Below are 14,365 nucleotides of genomic sequence, written 5' to 3' on the forward strand. Positions count from 1 at the left end.
ATTTCACACACACACACACACCCACCCCCAATATCAACATTTATTTTAAAGCTTTTTTTTTATTGTTTTAAATGTTCACAGTTATGGGAATTTATGGGGTGGGGGTGAGTCAGACACTAATTATTTAATGGCAGTTGGCACTGAGATGCAAAAAGTTAAAGCTTCATAACTGTTACACAAATAGTCAACATCACACATCAAAATCTATCAGGTGAATATCCTTCAACAAACCTCTAAAACTGAGGCTCAGGAGCTCAAGTGGCTCTTTAATATGTCTCCAGGCATGGCTCTTTGCAGCACACATTGAAACACGGTGTGATTTAATTATTAACCAATCTAAGTTATTAACCAGTCAGGATGCTTTTGGTATGTTATTAACCAATTTTTATAGTTGATAAAAATAATAATACTTGGTCAGTCACTTTGGTGTGAGAATAATGTGTGTATATATATATATATATATATATATATATATATATATATATATATATATATATATATATATATATATATAAATAAAATGAAACAATGAATTCACACTACTATGACTCTTTTGGGTACAGTTGATGCTGATTTGGCTCTAGGGTGACCAGACAGCAAGTGTGAAAAATCAGGACAGGGGGGTAATAGGCGCCTATATAAGCATGGGCGGCTCTAGACATTTTGCCGCCCCAAGCACGGAGGGTCTGCTGGTCCCGCAGCTTCGGCGGACCTCCCGCAGCTCCATGGAAGCCGCGGGACCAGCGGACCCTCCGCAGGCACGCCGCCAAAGGTGGCCTGCCTGCCGCCCTCCTGGCGACCGGCAGAGCGCCCCCCGCGGCTTGCCGCCCCAAGCACGCGCTTGGCATGCTGGGGCCTGGAGCCGCCCCTGCCCTGTATATAAGAAAAAGACCCAAACCCTATTTGGCTCCTGCACCAGGAGGTCTGAGTGAGTGTCACTGATCTAACATGCTCTCAAGCCCCGTTTTCCCGACTTGGCCCAGCTGTAGCTTTCAATCATTATTGCTTGAAATATTTCCTCCTAGGTTTGTGTAGGGCGAAATCACCACTTACTGCATTTTACCCCTAAAAGCCCTTCCACGCCCCCTTATTAAAGATCAAGGCACAAAGCCCCTAGGAGTCTGCGCCTCCCCCTGCTCCCGCGGGCCCTGGGGTGCTGCCCGGCCGCCCTGAGGGGAGGGGCCTTCTAGCTCCTCCCTTGGCGCCCATCACCCTAGTCTCTGGGCGCCTCCTCTGGTGGGCGGGAGCTGCCTGAGGCACAAGCGGGCCCCCTACGACTCGAGGGCTGGGAAGGGCAAGGCACGGAAAAGAACAACGGCTGCTAGCCCGCGGGACCGATGCTATGGCAACGGCCGGCCAATCACATAGCTCGCTCATCACGTGACACGTAGCCCCGACCCGTGCGGCGGGCGAGGGCGTCACTTCCTTTTTGACCTTTCACCCCAAGATGGCGGCGCCCGTGGGACCGATGAAGTTTTGGAAACCGGGTGAGGGGCGAACGGGCCCTGGAGGGAGGGAGCCCCCGGGGAGCAAAGGCTGGGGAGGTACTGCCGGTGCTGGTCCTCTCGGCTTCCCTTCGCCGGGACCTGGCCGTGCCTCCCGGCAGGAGCCTCTGGGCCTCCCCTCGTCCCACCTCCTATTGGCGCTGCCCGGGCTGGGGCAAAGCGGTTCATTTCTTACCATTCCCCACCACAGTGACCAGGAGCTGGTGACTTAATGGTCTGTCATTATTCCCCCTCTCCCCAGAGCCTCAGGGTGGTGGGGCATTTAGGTTCACCTTGAGCTGGCAGGGTTACAGTCCGGGCCCCCCATCATCTGAGCCCCCGTTCTCCCTGGTCCTGCCTGGCCTCCGGTCAGCAGAGATGCTGAGGGTGGATGGGTCACGGAGTCTGAGCTCTGCTCGTGCAGCTGGGGGTGGGCTCTGGGCTGCAGGGTAAAGGCACGTTGACAGCGCTGCATTGGGAAGCTTGTGCTCCTGCTGCCTGGGTTGAAACTCCCCTGTGGATAAATGTGGTGGTGGGTCTTCAGGGTTATCATACAGGCATCTCTCACCAGCACTAAATTCATGTATACCTCTAAAATAAAATAGAATTTGTCATCTTGTAAGTAAGGGACTCCCAACCTTAACTATAGCAGCACTACTGCTTCTCTATAATAAAAGCAAAGCAGAGAGCAAATCTAACTGAAACACAAAACTCTTCCTGAAATAATTATACTATCTTGTGAGGATCTGAAAACAATTGACTGTCACTCAGAGGTTCCAGTAATGCACTTGCCCAAAGCAACAATCAGCTCATGGAAGAGCCAGAATTTAGACTGGTTAATGGTAGAGAGAGAGGCAGAAACATTTTGAATTCAAGTAGTCAATTTCCTGGGATATACTGAAGGCTCCTGTGTGTCCCAAATCCCCTGTACCATGTCACTGTACAAACACATGGGAAGAGCCGGTTCATACACTGAAGATTAACAATGAGAAATGTATACGTTGCTGTAAAATTAATCTAAAAGTGAGGGAGTCTGTCTCCAAATGGATGAGCCTTGTCAAGGTGAATTAATTTATTTAAATCAGATAACTATCTGTCGGGTACATCCAGGAGTGCAGTAACAGAAGATATATGGATGATCAGAGGAATTATTCCCTATCTTTCAGTTGGCATCCGAATGTTGTATGATACTGATGTTTAAATCTATGTCTACAATGGGGATTAAATTCTAATTTAAACCATTTTTAACCTTTCTTTAAACTGGTCTATGTTAATACAAAATGTAAACAGTTTGTTTGGTGAATGTGGATGGGACCTGTTTGTTTTAAAGCAGAATAATGAGCAAATACAGTTTAAATTCTTCTGTGGACATGGCCAATAATGTGCAACACAGATCCTACAAAATGAGGGACATCTCAACTGAATAGCAGAGGAGAAAACTGCAGATGATGCATTACCTTAATGAGAACCCCCCCATGATTGAGCATTTCCAGCTGTCATTAGTTTCCCAGTTACATGTACTGGGAATAAACAGATTTTTGAGCTCAATTTAGTGAGTGGCATGGCTCATAAGCAAGTACAGTTAAAAGTACACCTTAGAATTAATCTGAATCAAAAAGGTTCCATTGGAAGACTTATTCTAGCATTGTGTGTTGATGAAATTGATTCTTATTGCCTATTCCTGGTTTTAAATGAATAGAGGCATTCCTGGGAAAAACAGTGAGTATGTTAAAAAAAACTTTCTTTAAAGCGGAAGAAAAGGAAAAAGAGAGGTGCCAAAAGTTAAGGCTTTTGTACATTTCTCATGAAATAGATGTTTCATAGACATTTTTAACATTTTCTTTGAAAGACACAGATATATTGTGCCATGTTAGGAGACTTTAAAAAAGGGAGATTTACATTTAATTTGGAACAAGTTCCTGTTTGTTAAGCATTAACTACATATGTTTATGATTATTATGTTAGAGATGCTTAACGGCACATGTTAGAAGGCAGACAGAGTTCCTTTTCCTAAAGAACTTATTTGTCTGAGTTAGACTGAGATATGCCAGGAAAATTTCTGTCATCCTCCTATTACAATTGTCTCATGTCATGTAGGCACGGAAGGTCCTGGTGTCAGTATCACAGAAGAGAGGCAGAGTGCTGCTGAAAGTACTGGTGTTTCTGTCATCTATAATCCCTATGCATCTCTTTCAATTGAACAACAGAGACAAAAGTTACCAGTGTTTAAGGTATGAAAGAACTTTTTGATATGCTGAATCTCATGCCTGCTGTGTTTCTTTTATAAATTGTTTTTGATCCTTTCTCTTAAACATCACTTTACAACATGAAAGTGATGTAATGGAAGTCACCATTCTTTTATTTGATGAAATTTATTCTTTGTGTTTAATAGATGTTGGCAAAAGTGAATCTGCTCTTTTTTATTACAACCTTTATGTGGATGTATGTTCAAATATTATATATTGTGCACTGCATTGATGGAGTTTAATAAATTAATAATTCATATCTTATACTGAGTGTATATCTATATGTGCATTGCTCTTTGCAGAAATGTATTGAAAATTCTGTTGTTCAGATTGTTCTCGTAACTTGAATATATTTCACCCTTCCAGCTTAGAAACCACATCCTTTATCTGGTGGAGAACTATCAGACGCTGGTGATTGTTGGAGAAACAGGATGTGGAAAAACTACTCAGATTCCACAAGTGAGTGTGCACGTAACTTAGCAAAATTGTATTCTTCCAAGAGATCTTACATAGGATGACAGCCAACTCTTGGGAATGGTGTAGACACCTTATGGGGCAAGGGTGATACCTTAGGCGCAGTCCTGATATTGCAATGCACTGAGGTATGAGAGAGCCTTACACCTTGCCTCTCCCTTGGTATCAGCCAACAGATTCTGGCATTGACAGAACAAGGAGCAATGGTCTCAGGTTGCAGTGGGGGAGGTTTAGGTTGCATATTAGGAAAAACTTTTTCACTAGGAGGGTGGTGAAGCACTGGAATGTGTTACCCAGGGAGGTGGTGGAATCTCCTTCCTAAGAGATTTTTAAGGTCAGGCTTGACAAAGCCCTGCCTGGGATGATTTAGTTGCGATTGGTCCTGCTTTGAGCAGGGAGTTGGACTAGATGACCTCCTGAGGTCTCTTCCAACCCTGATATTCTATGATTGCAACAGCATAAAATCCTTCTGCCACATAACTTATTAGCCTATGTAACAAAGGACCATACTCAGGAATCAAACTTGGGTCCACAATTCCCACTGCAAAAAGCTCCTGCTCAAGTAGGAGGCCAACTTTTCTTAAATTTATTACTCCTTCAGAATTCTTTTAAATTCATCACCATTTGTAAAAAAAAATCTCAATCAGGATCTTTCTAATTTGTTCAAACAGTGACCATCTTTATTTCCTGTGCTTCCTTGCCAGAAAATTGTAACATGAATGGGAGAAACATATTTGTATGGCACCTTTTCATATTCCATTAAAATATTAACCTTCTTTGAATGCTTGCACATGTCCATTCCACATTAGGTGTGTGCATGCCTCGAGCACAGTATATGGACATTTTTCTCTCAGTGATGCCTGTCAGGTCAGCTCTAGTGCTCTCTGGTGCCGCGTGCTCATGGCGCAGGTAAAAAGGGAATGGTCAATCCCACGCCTCCCTCAGTTCCTTCTTACTGCCTATGATGGTTGCTGGAACTGCTCTTCTTGCTACGACAAGCTGTACTCAGAGGTCTTCATTTTTCATCCATGTCCCCTGTTTCTTTCTTCACTGCTTATTTATTTTTTGTTTGGACTGTAAATAGCTTTTGTACATAGTTGAGTTGGAGCTTCTTGCTTGTTAGTGGATTTTCATCTGCCCCTGGTGCCAAGGCATGCCTCGGTGACCAGGCTTCAAGCCCTGTGCCAAGCCTATGCCTTTGAACGACCCGCATGCCAGTTGCTTAAAGTGCTTGGGTGAGGCTCATGTCTGGGACCATTGTCATAACTGCCGGAATTTTAATCCTCGTATGAAGAAGAACCGGGAGACCAGATTGAAATTCCTATTAATGGAAGAGGCACTCAGACACTCTTTGGAGCCAAGCCAGTCAGACTCAGCACTGAGTACTTCAGCTTCAGTGCAGAGTGCTCCTCCCACCATGAGGGGCTCTCAGTACCATTCCCTGTCCCCGGTGCCGAGAAAGAAACATAAGAAGCAACTGGCCAAGAAGAGGACATTCCCCGACTCAGAAAAAGGCCAAGCATGGGGAGCGCAGGAGTGTGACATGAGTCAGGTCACTGCCTTGCTCCCTCTCCATGTGCGAGTACCATTGATTCCATCCTCTTTGCAGGCTCTGTTGAGTCCAATACCAGATAAGCTGGTGCTGGAGGGACAGCAAGACTCTGGGGTGATCACGGCGTTGGCCACCCTGGAAACATTCATAGCAGCCAGATATTTGCTGGTGCTATTGGTACTGCCATCGCCTGCAGTGCAAGAGCCGGTGTTGGCGGTGTAGGTGGGCAGAAAGGAGCACGTTACCTCAAGCTGTTGCTCAGTACCTGGCCCCTTGGTACCATCTAGGGGGAAACTGTGCCTGCTATCCTCGATGCAGGCCTCCCCACCTGGGCACTGATCTCTGGAACTGATGAGTACTGCACCGCTATGGTCTCCGGAGGAAGGCTCATCGTCTGAGTCAGAAGTGGGGTCGGATACACAATAGATGGGTTGCTGTCAGTACCCTTCTGGTCAGACCTATGTGGTGATAGACCTGGATGCAGGGGTACCTCCAAGTGCTTTATCCAATGCGCACTGACCTGTGTCAATGCAATGGCCATTTTGGAACCCTTGGGGGTTTTTCCCTGATGTCAGGGGCACATTCCGGATGCTTATATTTGGAGGCTTTGGAGAGAAGGCCTCCTTCATCCCATCCCATCGCACAGCACCTGACCTGGACTCTGGTACTGATCCTGTTACCGATCCATAGGACCTAGACCTGCGGGACACAGTCAGTGCAGAAGGAGAAGAGGAGGGCCCCTTGCCAGTACAGGCTTCCTCCTCCTCCCTGGACAAGGCAGTGTCAGAGGCGGGCATGTCACATCCCTTCCCCCCCCCTCACCGAACAACTTCAGAGCTCATCAGAAGCTGATGAAGAGGTGGCCTTGAACTTAGGGCTGCATGTGGAGGTAGTCAAAGAATCCTCCAACAGCCTTGTCAACATCTTGGCTGCGGTGTGGCTGTCTAAAAGGGCTGCCTCTCAATTAGGCCATCATGTGACCAGTTAAAGTCTTGTGGCAAACCCCATCCTCCCTGCCATCCGCCTCAAAGAGAGCCGAGAAAAAGTATTTTGTTCCTGTCCAAGGGTATGAGTACTTGTACTCCCCCCCAACCATCATGGTCCCTGGTGGTCTCAACGGCCAACAAAAGGGAGAGACAGGAGCTTCATGGAGAAACCTCTAAGGCGAAGGACTCAGAGACCTATTTGGTAAAAGGTTTATTCTACAGGAGGTTTAAAGCTCTGCATATCCAGCCAACAGGTGTTATTAGAGAGATACAATTTTAATGTCTGGGACTGCATGTCAAAGTTCAGAGACTTGCTTCCCCAGGAGTCCAGGCAGCACTTCTCTGCACTGGTGGAAGAATGGAAGTCGATAGTCAGGGCCTCTCTGCAGGCTACCCTGGACACAGCAGATTTGGTAGCTAGATCCATGGCCTCAACTGTGGCCGTGTGCAGCTGTTCTTGGCTGCAGTCCTTAGGCCTGCCGACGGAGGTCCAGCAGTCTCTCCAGGACCTTCCGTTTGACAGGACCTCACTCTTCTCAGAGCAGAAAGATGCAAAGCTCCGTGGACTGAAGGACTCCAGAGTAACCCTCAAGTCCCTGGACCTCTACACCCTAGTGCCTTTGAGGAAGCATTTCAGGCCTCAGCAGAGCACCGGTTTCTATGCTCCACCATCCCTCCATGACCTTCAAAAGAAACAAAGCAGGGGTTTTACACGCAGGCAGCTGCCCCCATACACCTCAGCATCTGTACCCGCCCCAGCCAGATACCGGGTAGGGGGGCTCTACAGAAAATGTTTGATGGTACACCCTAGGGAGGTGCAGGGTCAGCCGGTCCCTTTATACTGGTGCCATGAGCGTGCTAGAGCCAACCCACTGGGTACCACTGAGGGAAAAATTTCCGGCAACTGTGCTCAAGGCGCACATACGCCTAACGTGGAATGGACATGTGCAACACATCCGAAGTATAACAGTTACAGAAACTTAGCTGTTTTTTTGTGACAAGTATTATAAAAAATAAATAAATCTATATTTGCTAAGTATATAAAATTAGCTCTTCTTGCCACATGGCTACAAAACTAGTGAGGTATATTAACTGCTTCAGCATGAGTACTTGACTAATGCTGTTCAGACACTTTTCCTGAGACAGGACTACTAAATGGGAGGGGCAGGGAAGGAATCACTAAGAAGAAATACTTTACAGTTGTGAATCTTCTCTCATCTCAATATCTTAAAATGCTTTCTAAATGCTAATATACCTGTGAGGTAGGGGTAGTAGTAGTATATGTATTTTATAGTGGAGTCAACTAATGCGCAAAATCTTTGGTTTTTTTACCTGCTGTGTCACAGAGAGTTGATGTCAGAACCAGGAATAAATCTTAGAAGCCCTGATATCCAGTACCATGCTTTAACTGCTGGATACATTGTGTCATGTATGACTAATTAATTTCCTGTCTTCAATGTTTGTTTGCAGTATCTAGCAGAAGCTGGCTGGACAGCCGAAGGGAGAGTAGTGGGAGTGACGCAGCCTCGCAGGGTTGCTGCTGTTTCAGTGAGTTCCTTTCTTTTTTGCTGTAAAAATTAACATTGTTGCAGCTTCAAGTTTAAATGATTCTTCTACTGATTCTCCTTGAGCAGAATGTTCAAAAGTTCTAAATTCAATAAAAATTGTACAGTGTCAGATCGGGCCTTAGCATAGAAAATTTTTACTAGTCCACATATTGGTTCAGGTTAATTTACTAGCGATTTCCTTTGAATGGATGTATTGATTGTTTGTATCAGGTTATATAACTGAACATTAGTTTCCATTTGTCTGCATCACTAAACTCTTGGAGAGACAAGGTGGGTGAGGTAATATATTTTATTGGATCAACTTCTGTTGCCCTTCTCTGTACTTTTTCAAGTTCCACTATATCCTTTTTGAGATGGGGTGACCAGAACTGGGCACAGTACTCCAGATGGACGTACTGTGGGGTTATATAGTGGCATTATGATATTTTCTGTCTTATTATTTGTCCCTTTCCTAATGGGTCCTAACATTGTTAGCCTTTTTGATCCTTTAGTGACTTGTTTTTCTTGGATTCTTTCATTCTCTCTTGTATAAACTGGTTGCCTTCGCTGCTACTTTGGTAGCATCCCCTTTCTCTATACCACATGGAATTGTAGGTGCCTCAGTCATGTTCCCTTCTTGAGGTCCTCTTTTCTAATGACTATAAACCTAATTTTCACAACATCTCATAACATATGTTTTTGTTGCCCTTTTCTGTATCATTTCATTCAATATCCTTCCTGTAGCAATATCCCCATTACTCAATATGGTCTCCGCCGGCCTTTAATAATGCTTCCATGATCATTTCTACTGAGTTGTGCTCTTTTCTTCTGCTATGCCCCTTGTTCTTCTCTTAACTGCTGCCAGATGTTGCATTTATGTCCACTGCAGCATTCTCCTGACAGACTGTAAAAATTTATGTTAAATTATAGTCTATGTTCTCAATGGTATCTCTGCTTTTACCCCCTTTCCTTTTAAGGCTCAAAGACTGAAATTGCTTGATTATAATTTAGCATATTGCCACAGTGGGGCCTCAAGCTGGGAACACCCTTGGAATTTCTCCCGACTGCCTGGCCATTTGAGGGGGTTGGGAGGCATGGTTGGTGTTATTTATTACTTTGACTGGTTGAAATGGATTTTTTTAAAGAAGACTGTTCATCTGCTTTCCTCACTAGAGGATAGACATTGCCAGAGGGGAAAGAGGAAGTTGCAGAGCTATAAAGTGGAAATAATTTAGAAACTTTAGGACTTCTGTTTGAATTAGCTTTGCATTGTCAGCCCTGGTTATCTGCTTGAATGCTTGGTTTGAGAGAGGAAGGGAGCTGAGAAGATCCCATCTGAAGTAATGGGTTCATGAAGGAATTCATGGAAGAGAGAATAATAGAGTAAATGGGCGATTGAGAGAGATTCATTTTTATGTGCAGGGCAGAGACAAACGTACACATGTGGAGATTATTTTTAAAGCCTGTCAAAATGATTTAAAGAGTGTAATTCAAATGACTGTTGAAAACAATGTAATTTTGACCAAATTAATAGGATTAAAATGCACATTGTTTAGTTTTTCATTACAAGTAGGTGTTGGACAGCAGATCTCTGGGTTCAGAAAACCAATAATATAGAATAGGATCTGATTAATCAAGATTTGCGCTATCATCCCATGGCTGTTGGTTCAAAATGGCCCAAGTTGGTAGTGTCCCATAGTCATTGCCATCTGATAGTCATTCAGTGACACATGAGAAATATTTAGTCAGTTCACTTCCTGTGTGTCACTATCACAAAATCGCCATCAAAACTAGTTGGTACACAGTCTCAGGAGAGAGGCCAACTATTGGAAAGACCATGAAGACAGAGCTACTCTTTTCCCTCACTAGTGGTCCTCCTAGTTGTCACATTGGCAAAACAGTAGTGGGTTAGCTTGAATTACTTCTGCCTGTTCTCTGTCTGTCCGGTGGATAGAAGATTCTATACTCAGATTTTTTTTTTTTTTAAAGCGACATTGTCATCTTATAAGAAATCAGTCAGTGCTGGGTCAGTTGAAGGACAGATGGGAATAATCAATTATTTAATTATAATACTAAATATATTTGCTTAGATCTCTCCTTCCATTTTGTGTCACTTGTATTGTTGGCCTCTGATCCTACAATTGATAGTGTGCAGCAGGCTGCCGTACACGTATGGACCTGTGAGGACACTGCAATCTGCCTGCATTTTCAGACAGGGAGCTTAGACTGCAAATTCTCTTGGGTAGGGATTGTTTGTTTCTAGGTGTGTGTGCAATACATAGCACAAATGTGCCTCAGTTCTAATTTAAAGATTTTATTTTAAAAGCGTTTATAAAATATAAGACCAATAGAAATGCATTGACAGTTTATGTAAAATTCCAGTGCAAGCTGTTTTTAATTAAACATTCCCTTACAGTGTTTGAAACACAAACATTACAGCACTAAGGACCTGCAGGTGAAACTGAGTGTAAAGAAAAAATGAATTGGGCAGAAATGATTTTTTTAATTGTCCAAGCTGAGAGAAATGCAGAAAGTCTATAAATAAGTAAATTGGATTTTTAAATTTGTTTTTTTAGGTATTAGTAGCATACGCAAAGAAATTTGGCTTACAACGTATGATTTTTAAGTTGATCATATCCCTTTTTAACCAAATTGGGCATATGATTTCTAGATTTAAGAAAGCATTTTCAGCAACTGTATGCACAAATTAGGCATGGGTCTAAACTGTTTACAAACGTGTGTCTCATTTTCTGGAGTGGTTACTTTGACATTTTAAGTTTGAACCTTACATTAATGTCGTCAGTCTTCATCAGTAAAAGATTAGGTTTCAGAACTGAGCACTCCAGGCCTTCCCTTGGTTTTGGGCCAGCTTAGTTCAGCCATTGATTAAAATAGTAGTTTTAGAGCAGAACCTGCCCACCTTTCCTACATACATAAACACACACATGTGTGCACATGCTCTCTCTCTCAAGATTGCTGGCAACCCCAATGACATTTTCTTAGATTGGCATGTTATAAATTAAGGTATAAATTGGAAGTATCCATTAACTGTGTGAAGACTTTTATAATAATTATTACTGCAAAACATTGACTGAAAACATGAAAAAATATTGACAAACCTCATGTCCATATTTACCAGTGTTGATCATGTGGAAAAAAGTCTGATTGAGCAGGCATGAATGTTACCACAAACAATAAATTACAGGTATTTTTCCATTTACCTCAATAGGAAATTCAGCTAAAGCTGATATTTCAGAGGTTATAAATTTTTGCACCGGACAGGGTTGCTGTTAATTGACTCAGCATGTTTGCAAACATAAAATATTTGTCCTCGCAGAAAAAGACAGTAAAGATGCTGTCCATGTGCATATGATTTTGCAAGTGATAACTTGTTCCTGTTTCATGGCCATCTGACTTGAATTCATGCACAGTCTATTGAAATAACTTTTAAAAATTCAGTTTCAAATATTCAAGTGCAGGTTTTTTTGGTTAGTGGAGGTTGTTTTCCCTCCATTCTTTAGTGCCTTTATTTTGAATTTGATAGTGAACGCTGTAATCTTAGGATTACTGGAGAAGGATTGTGTTTTGATTAGCAGCGCAGTTACCAAAGTGCATAGGCCTGATAATCAAGCCGTGGATTTCTGACTCCCCTTTCCCTGTTTTTCCCACTAGAAGTGCTAAATTATTCAAACTAAAATAATCTAATAAAATCTTTTTTGTGCCCTGTCTGCTGCAAGGTGGTTTAGGAAGCCTCTGCCTCCAAGCTTTGGCAATTTGGCATTGTTACTCTGTCCTTCCCTCAGCTTTCTGTCTGTCTTGAGGGGCAATCTCTTTCCCATGTTTTCCGTTTGAGTTCTCTATCACAGAAGATAGCTCCATAGCTTTCTCAAGCAAAAGCAGAGTGAAACTGATCTGTTTGTTGTTGATTTCATTGTTATCTACAAGTAAAGTGACCATATATCCTGTTTTTTTCATCTGGTGTTCTAATAATTTCTTTTGGAAAAACTGAAATGTCCTGTTTAAAAAAAAATTTAATCCTAATGTTTTTTAAAGTAACTACAGAATGTTTGTTCAGGACATATTGCTATACAGACTAGAATTTGAGTCCAGTGGAATCAGCGCAAACAGTATTTTCACACTCCATGTTTCCGACCCCCCACTCCCAAACAAGGCTATGAAAAGGAGGTGGTTTATAACAGATTTCCATTGTACTGTTTCTGTTGCATTGCAAGACCTCTCTTCTCTTAGGTTGCAGGCCGAGTGGCTGAAGAAAGGGGCGCAGTGCTGGGTCACGAAGTTGGATATTGTATTCGATTTGATGACTGCACGGACCCACAGGCTACAAGAATTAAGGTGAAACTTAAGCAGAGTGCCGGTATCCTGAAACGGTTAGCCCGAAGCTCTCAAAGCGCATTTGTGAACATTAACTAAGCTTTGTAACACCCAATGAGTGGGATAGATAGTACTATACCCATTTTGCATATGGTGAAACTGAGGCACAGAATGGTGAATTGCACAGAATAATACAGTGGGTCAGTAGAAGAACGAGGAACAGGCTGCCAGGTCCTTGCCACAGTCATTAGTCACACTGTCTTCAATATTTTTAAAGTTTAATAAAGGAAGTGGTATAGTGCTTTATTATAATCCTAATTTCTGGGATGATGGGTTAGTTCATTGAAAGGAGATTTTTTTTTTTAAGGGATATAACTTGAATTTACAGTCTTAATTTTGTATTTTTTTGCTAAGGACTTCGCTATTTTGCTTTTTTGTTAAGGACTTTGTCAGCTTATTTAAGGTTCTTGATTCTACCCTCTTTGTGTGTTTGCATATGTTTAAAATGTTTAAATGGTTATTTAAATCTTAATAAAATGAATAGAACATTATGTTCTATTCTGCTAATACCAGCCGCCACCACTCTAAACCCAAAGGAGCTTTTCAGGGTGGTTATAATCAGATATTGGTCCAGTGCTAGTGTAACCCGAGATACCAGTGAAGTGGAAAGGAAGGGCTGCAATGAATTGAAGCTAGGCTATCCTAGCCACCTTAAAGATAAAATTAGACTGAGAGAATGAACGAACTAGCTGAAGGTGACTTCATGTGGGCTGTAGCTTTCCCCCTCACAGCTTTATTCTGTTATCACATTGGGGAATATTGAAATTATTTGTGCTATGTGGAGAAGAGAGTTTGCTTTATTTTCTATGGAATAACAACAGTGAATAGGATTTATCTAATACTTTACCTTTATTGTCAAAAGCGTGACTAATTCAAAGTAATTTTAAAACGCAATATAAAACAATGGGAAGATGTGCATTTACAAAACGGTTCTTAAATATCTTTTAGTACTTGGGTGCTTATGGGATTGGTAAGGGGAGAAATATGGAGCCTTTCACCTCAAAGTCATCAGTTCATATCTAGCTCAGGGCCGTGTCCAACTCATGAGTAAACTGAAAAGGTTTTGTTTCTAAGTCCTGAGTAGCTAGAAATTATTGTTATCTCTTGGCCGCTCAGAGGTTTTTGTGAAAAGATGGTGGTTTCATTAGCTAATAAGAGGAAAATGTCCATATCACAAAACATCATCTGTATTCTGATCTGAGCTACCTGACACTTGTTAAGCAGTTTCCTTAGAGGTGCCGAAGACTAAGCGGGCACAGAGAATGAAGAACCTTTTCACTAGACATGTGACATTCTTTAAAGCAGGTTGAGGCATGATGGCAGGCCAGAATGAGAAACTGCTGTCTTTAGTGCTGTCAGTCCATGTTTTTGCACAAGAACTAAGTTAATTTATTAAAAAATTAAATACAAATTTCTTACACAAATTTGATCTGCTTATACTTGGATTGATTTGGCGCCCTGTACTTGTAGCTCTTACTATTTTTCAGTACTAGCGTTCGGAAGCACAAGCTGACACTGTAGAGATTGAACGGCACATAGAAAATGAGTCAAAGGCAAAATAAATAGAATTTTGTAATCCAGAATACTTGTTAGTTTCTTACAAATAGGTAATATAAATAGCCTATTCAGCTGCGCTTGTTCCTGGAGGTAGGTTATAGATGACTAATTTTTCTTGGTGTTTGAT

The 14,365-nt window shown here is 42.4% G+C and overlaps 1 protein-coding gene across 2 annotated transcripts in view; it reads left to right on the top strand.

Annotated features, from left to right (window-relative positions):
- The first annotated feature begins 1,394 nt into the window (after positions 1 to 1,394).
- The window catches only part of DHX35 (DEAH-box helicase 35), a 44,843-nt gene continuing 31,872 nt past the window's right edge, over positions 1,395 to 14,365 (top strand). For both annotated transcript variants that reach the window (XM_039499397.1, XM_039499398.1), the window contains exons 1-5: positions 1,395 to 1,487; positions 3,582 to 3,715; positions 4,097 to 4,189; positions 8,213 to 8,290; positions 12,538 to 12,642. In XM_039499397.1, coding sequence (XP_039355331.1) covers positions 1,448 to 1,487; positions 3,582 to 3,715; positions 4,097 to 4,189; positions 8,213 to 8,290; positions 12,538 to 12,642 — 450 coding nt within the window. In that variant the 5' untranslated portion in view covers positions 1,395 to 1,447. The remainder of the gene's footprint in view (positions 1,488 to 3,581; positions 3,716 to 4,096; positions 4,190 to 8,212; positions 8,291 to 12,537; positions 12,643 to 14,365) is intronic.

Source organism: Mauremys reevesii, linkage group 13 (assembly GCF_016161935.1).
Source record: "Mauremys reevesii isolate NIE-2019 linkage group 13, ASM1616193v1, whole genome shotgun sequence".
Classification (NCBI taxonomy): domain Eukaryota; kingdom Metazoa; phylum Chordata; order Testudines; family Geoemydidae; genus Mauremys; species Mauremys reevesii.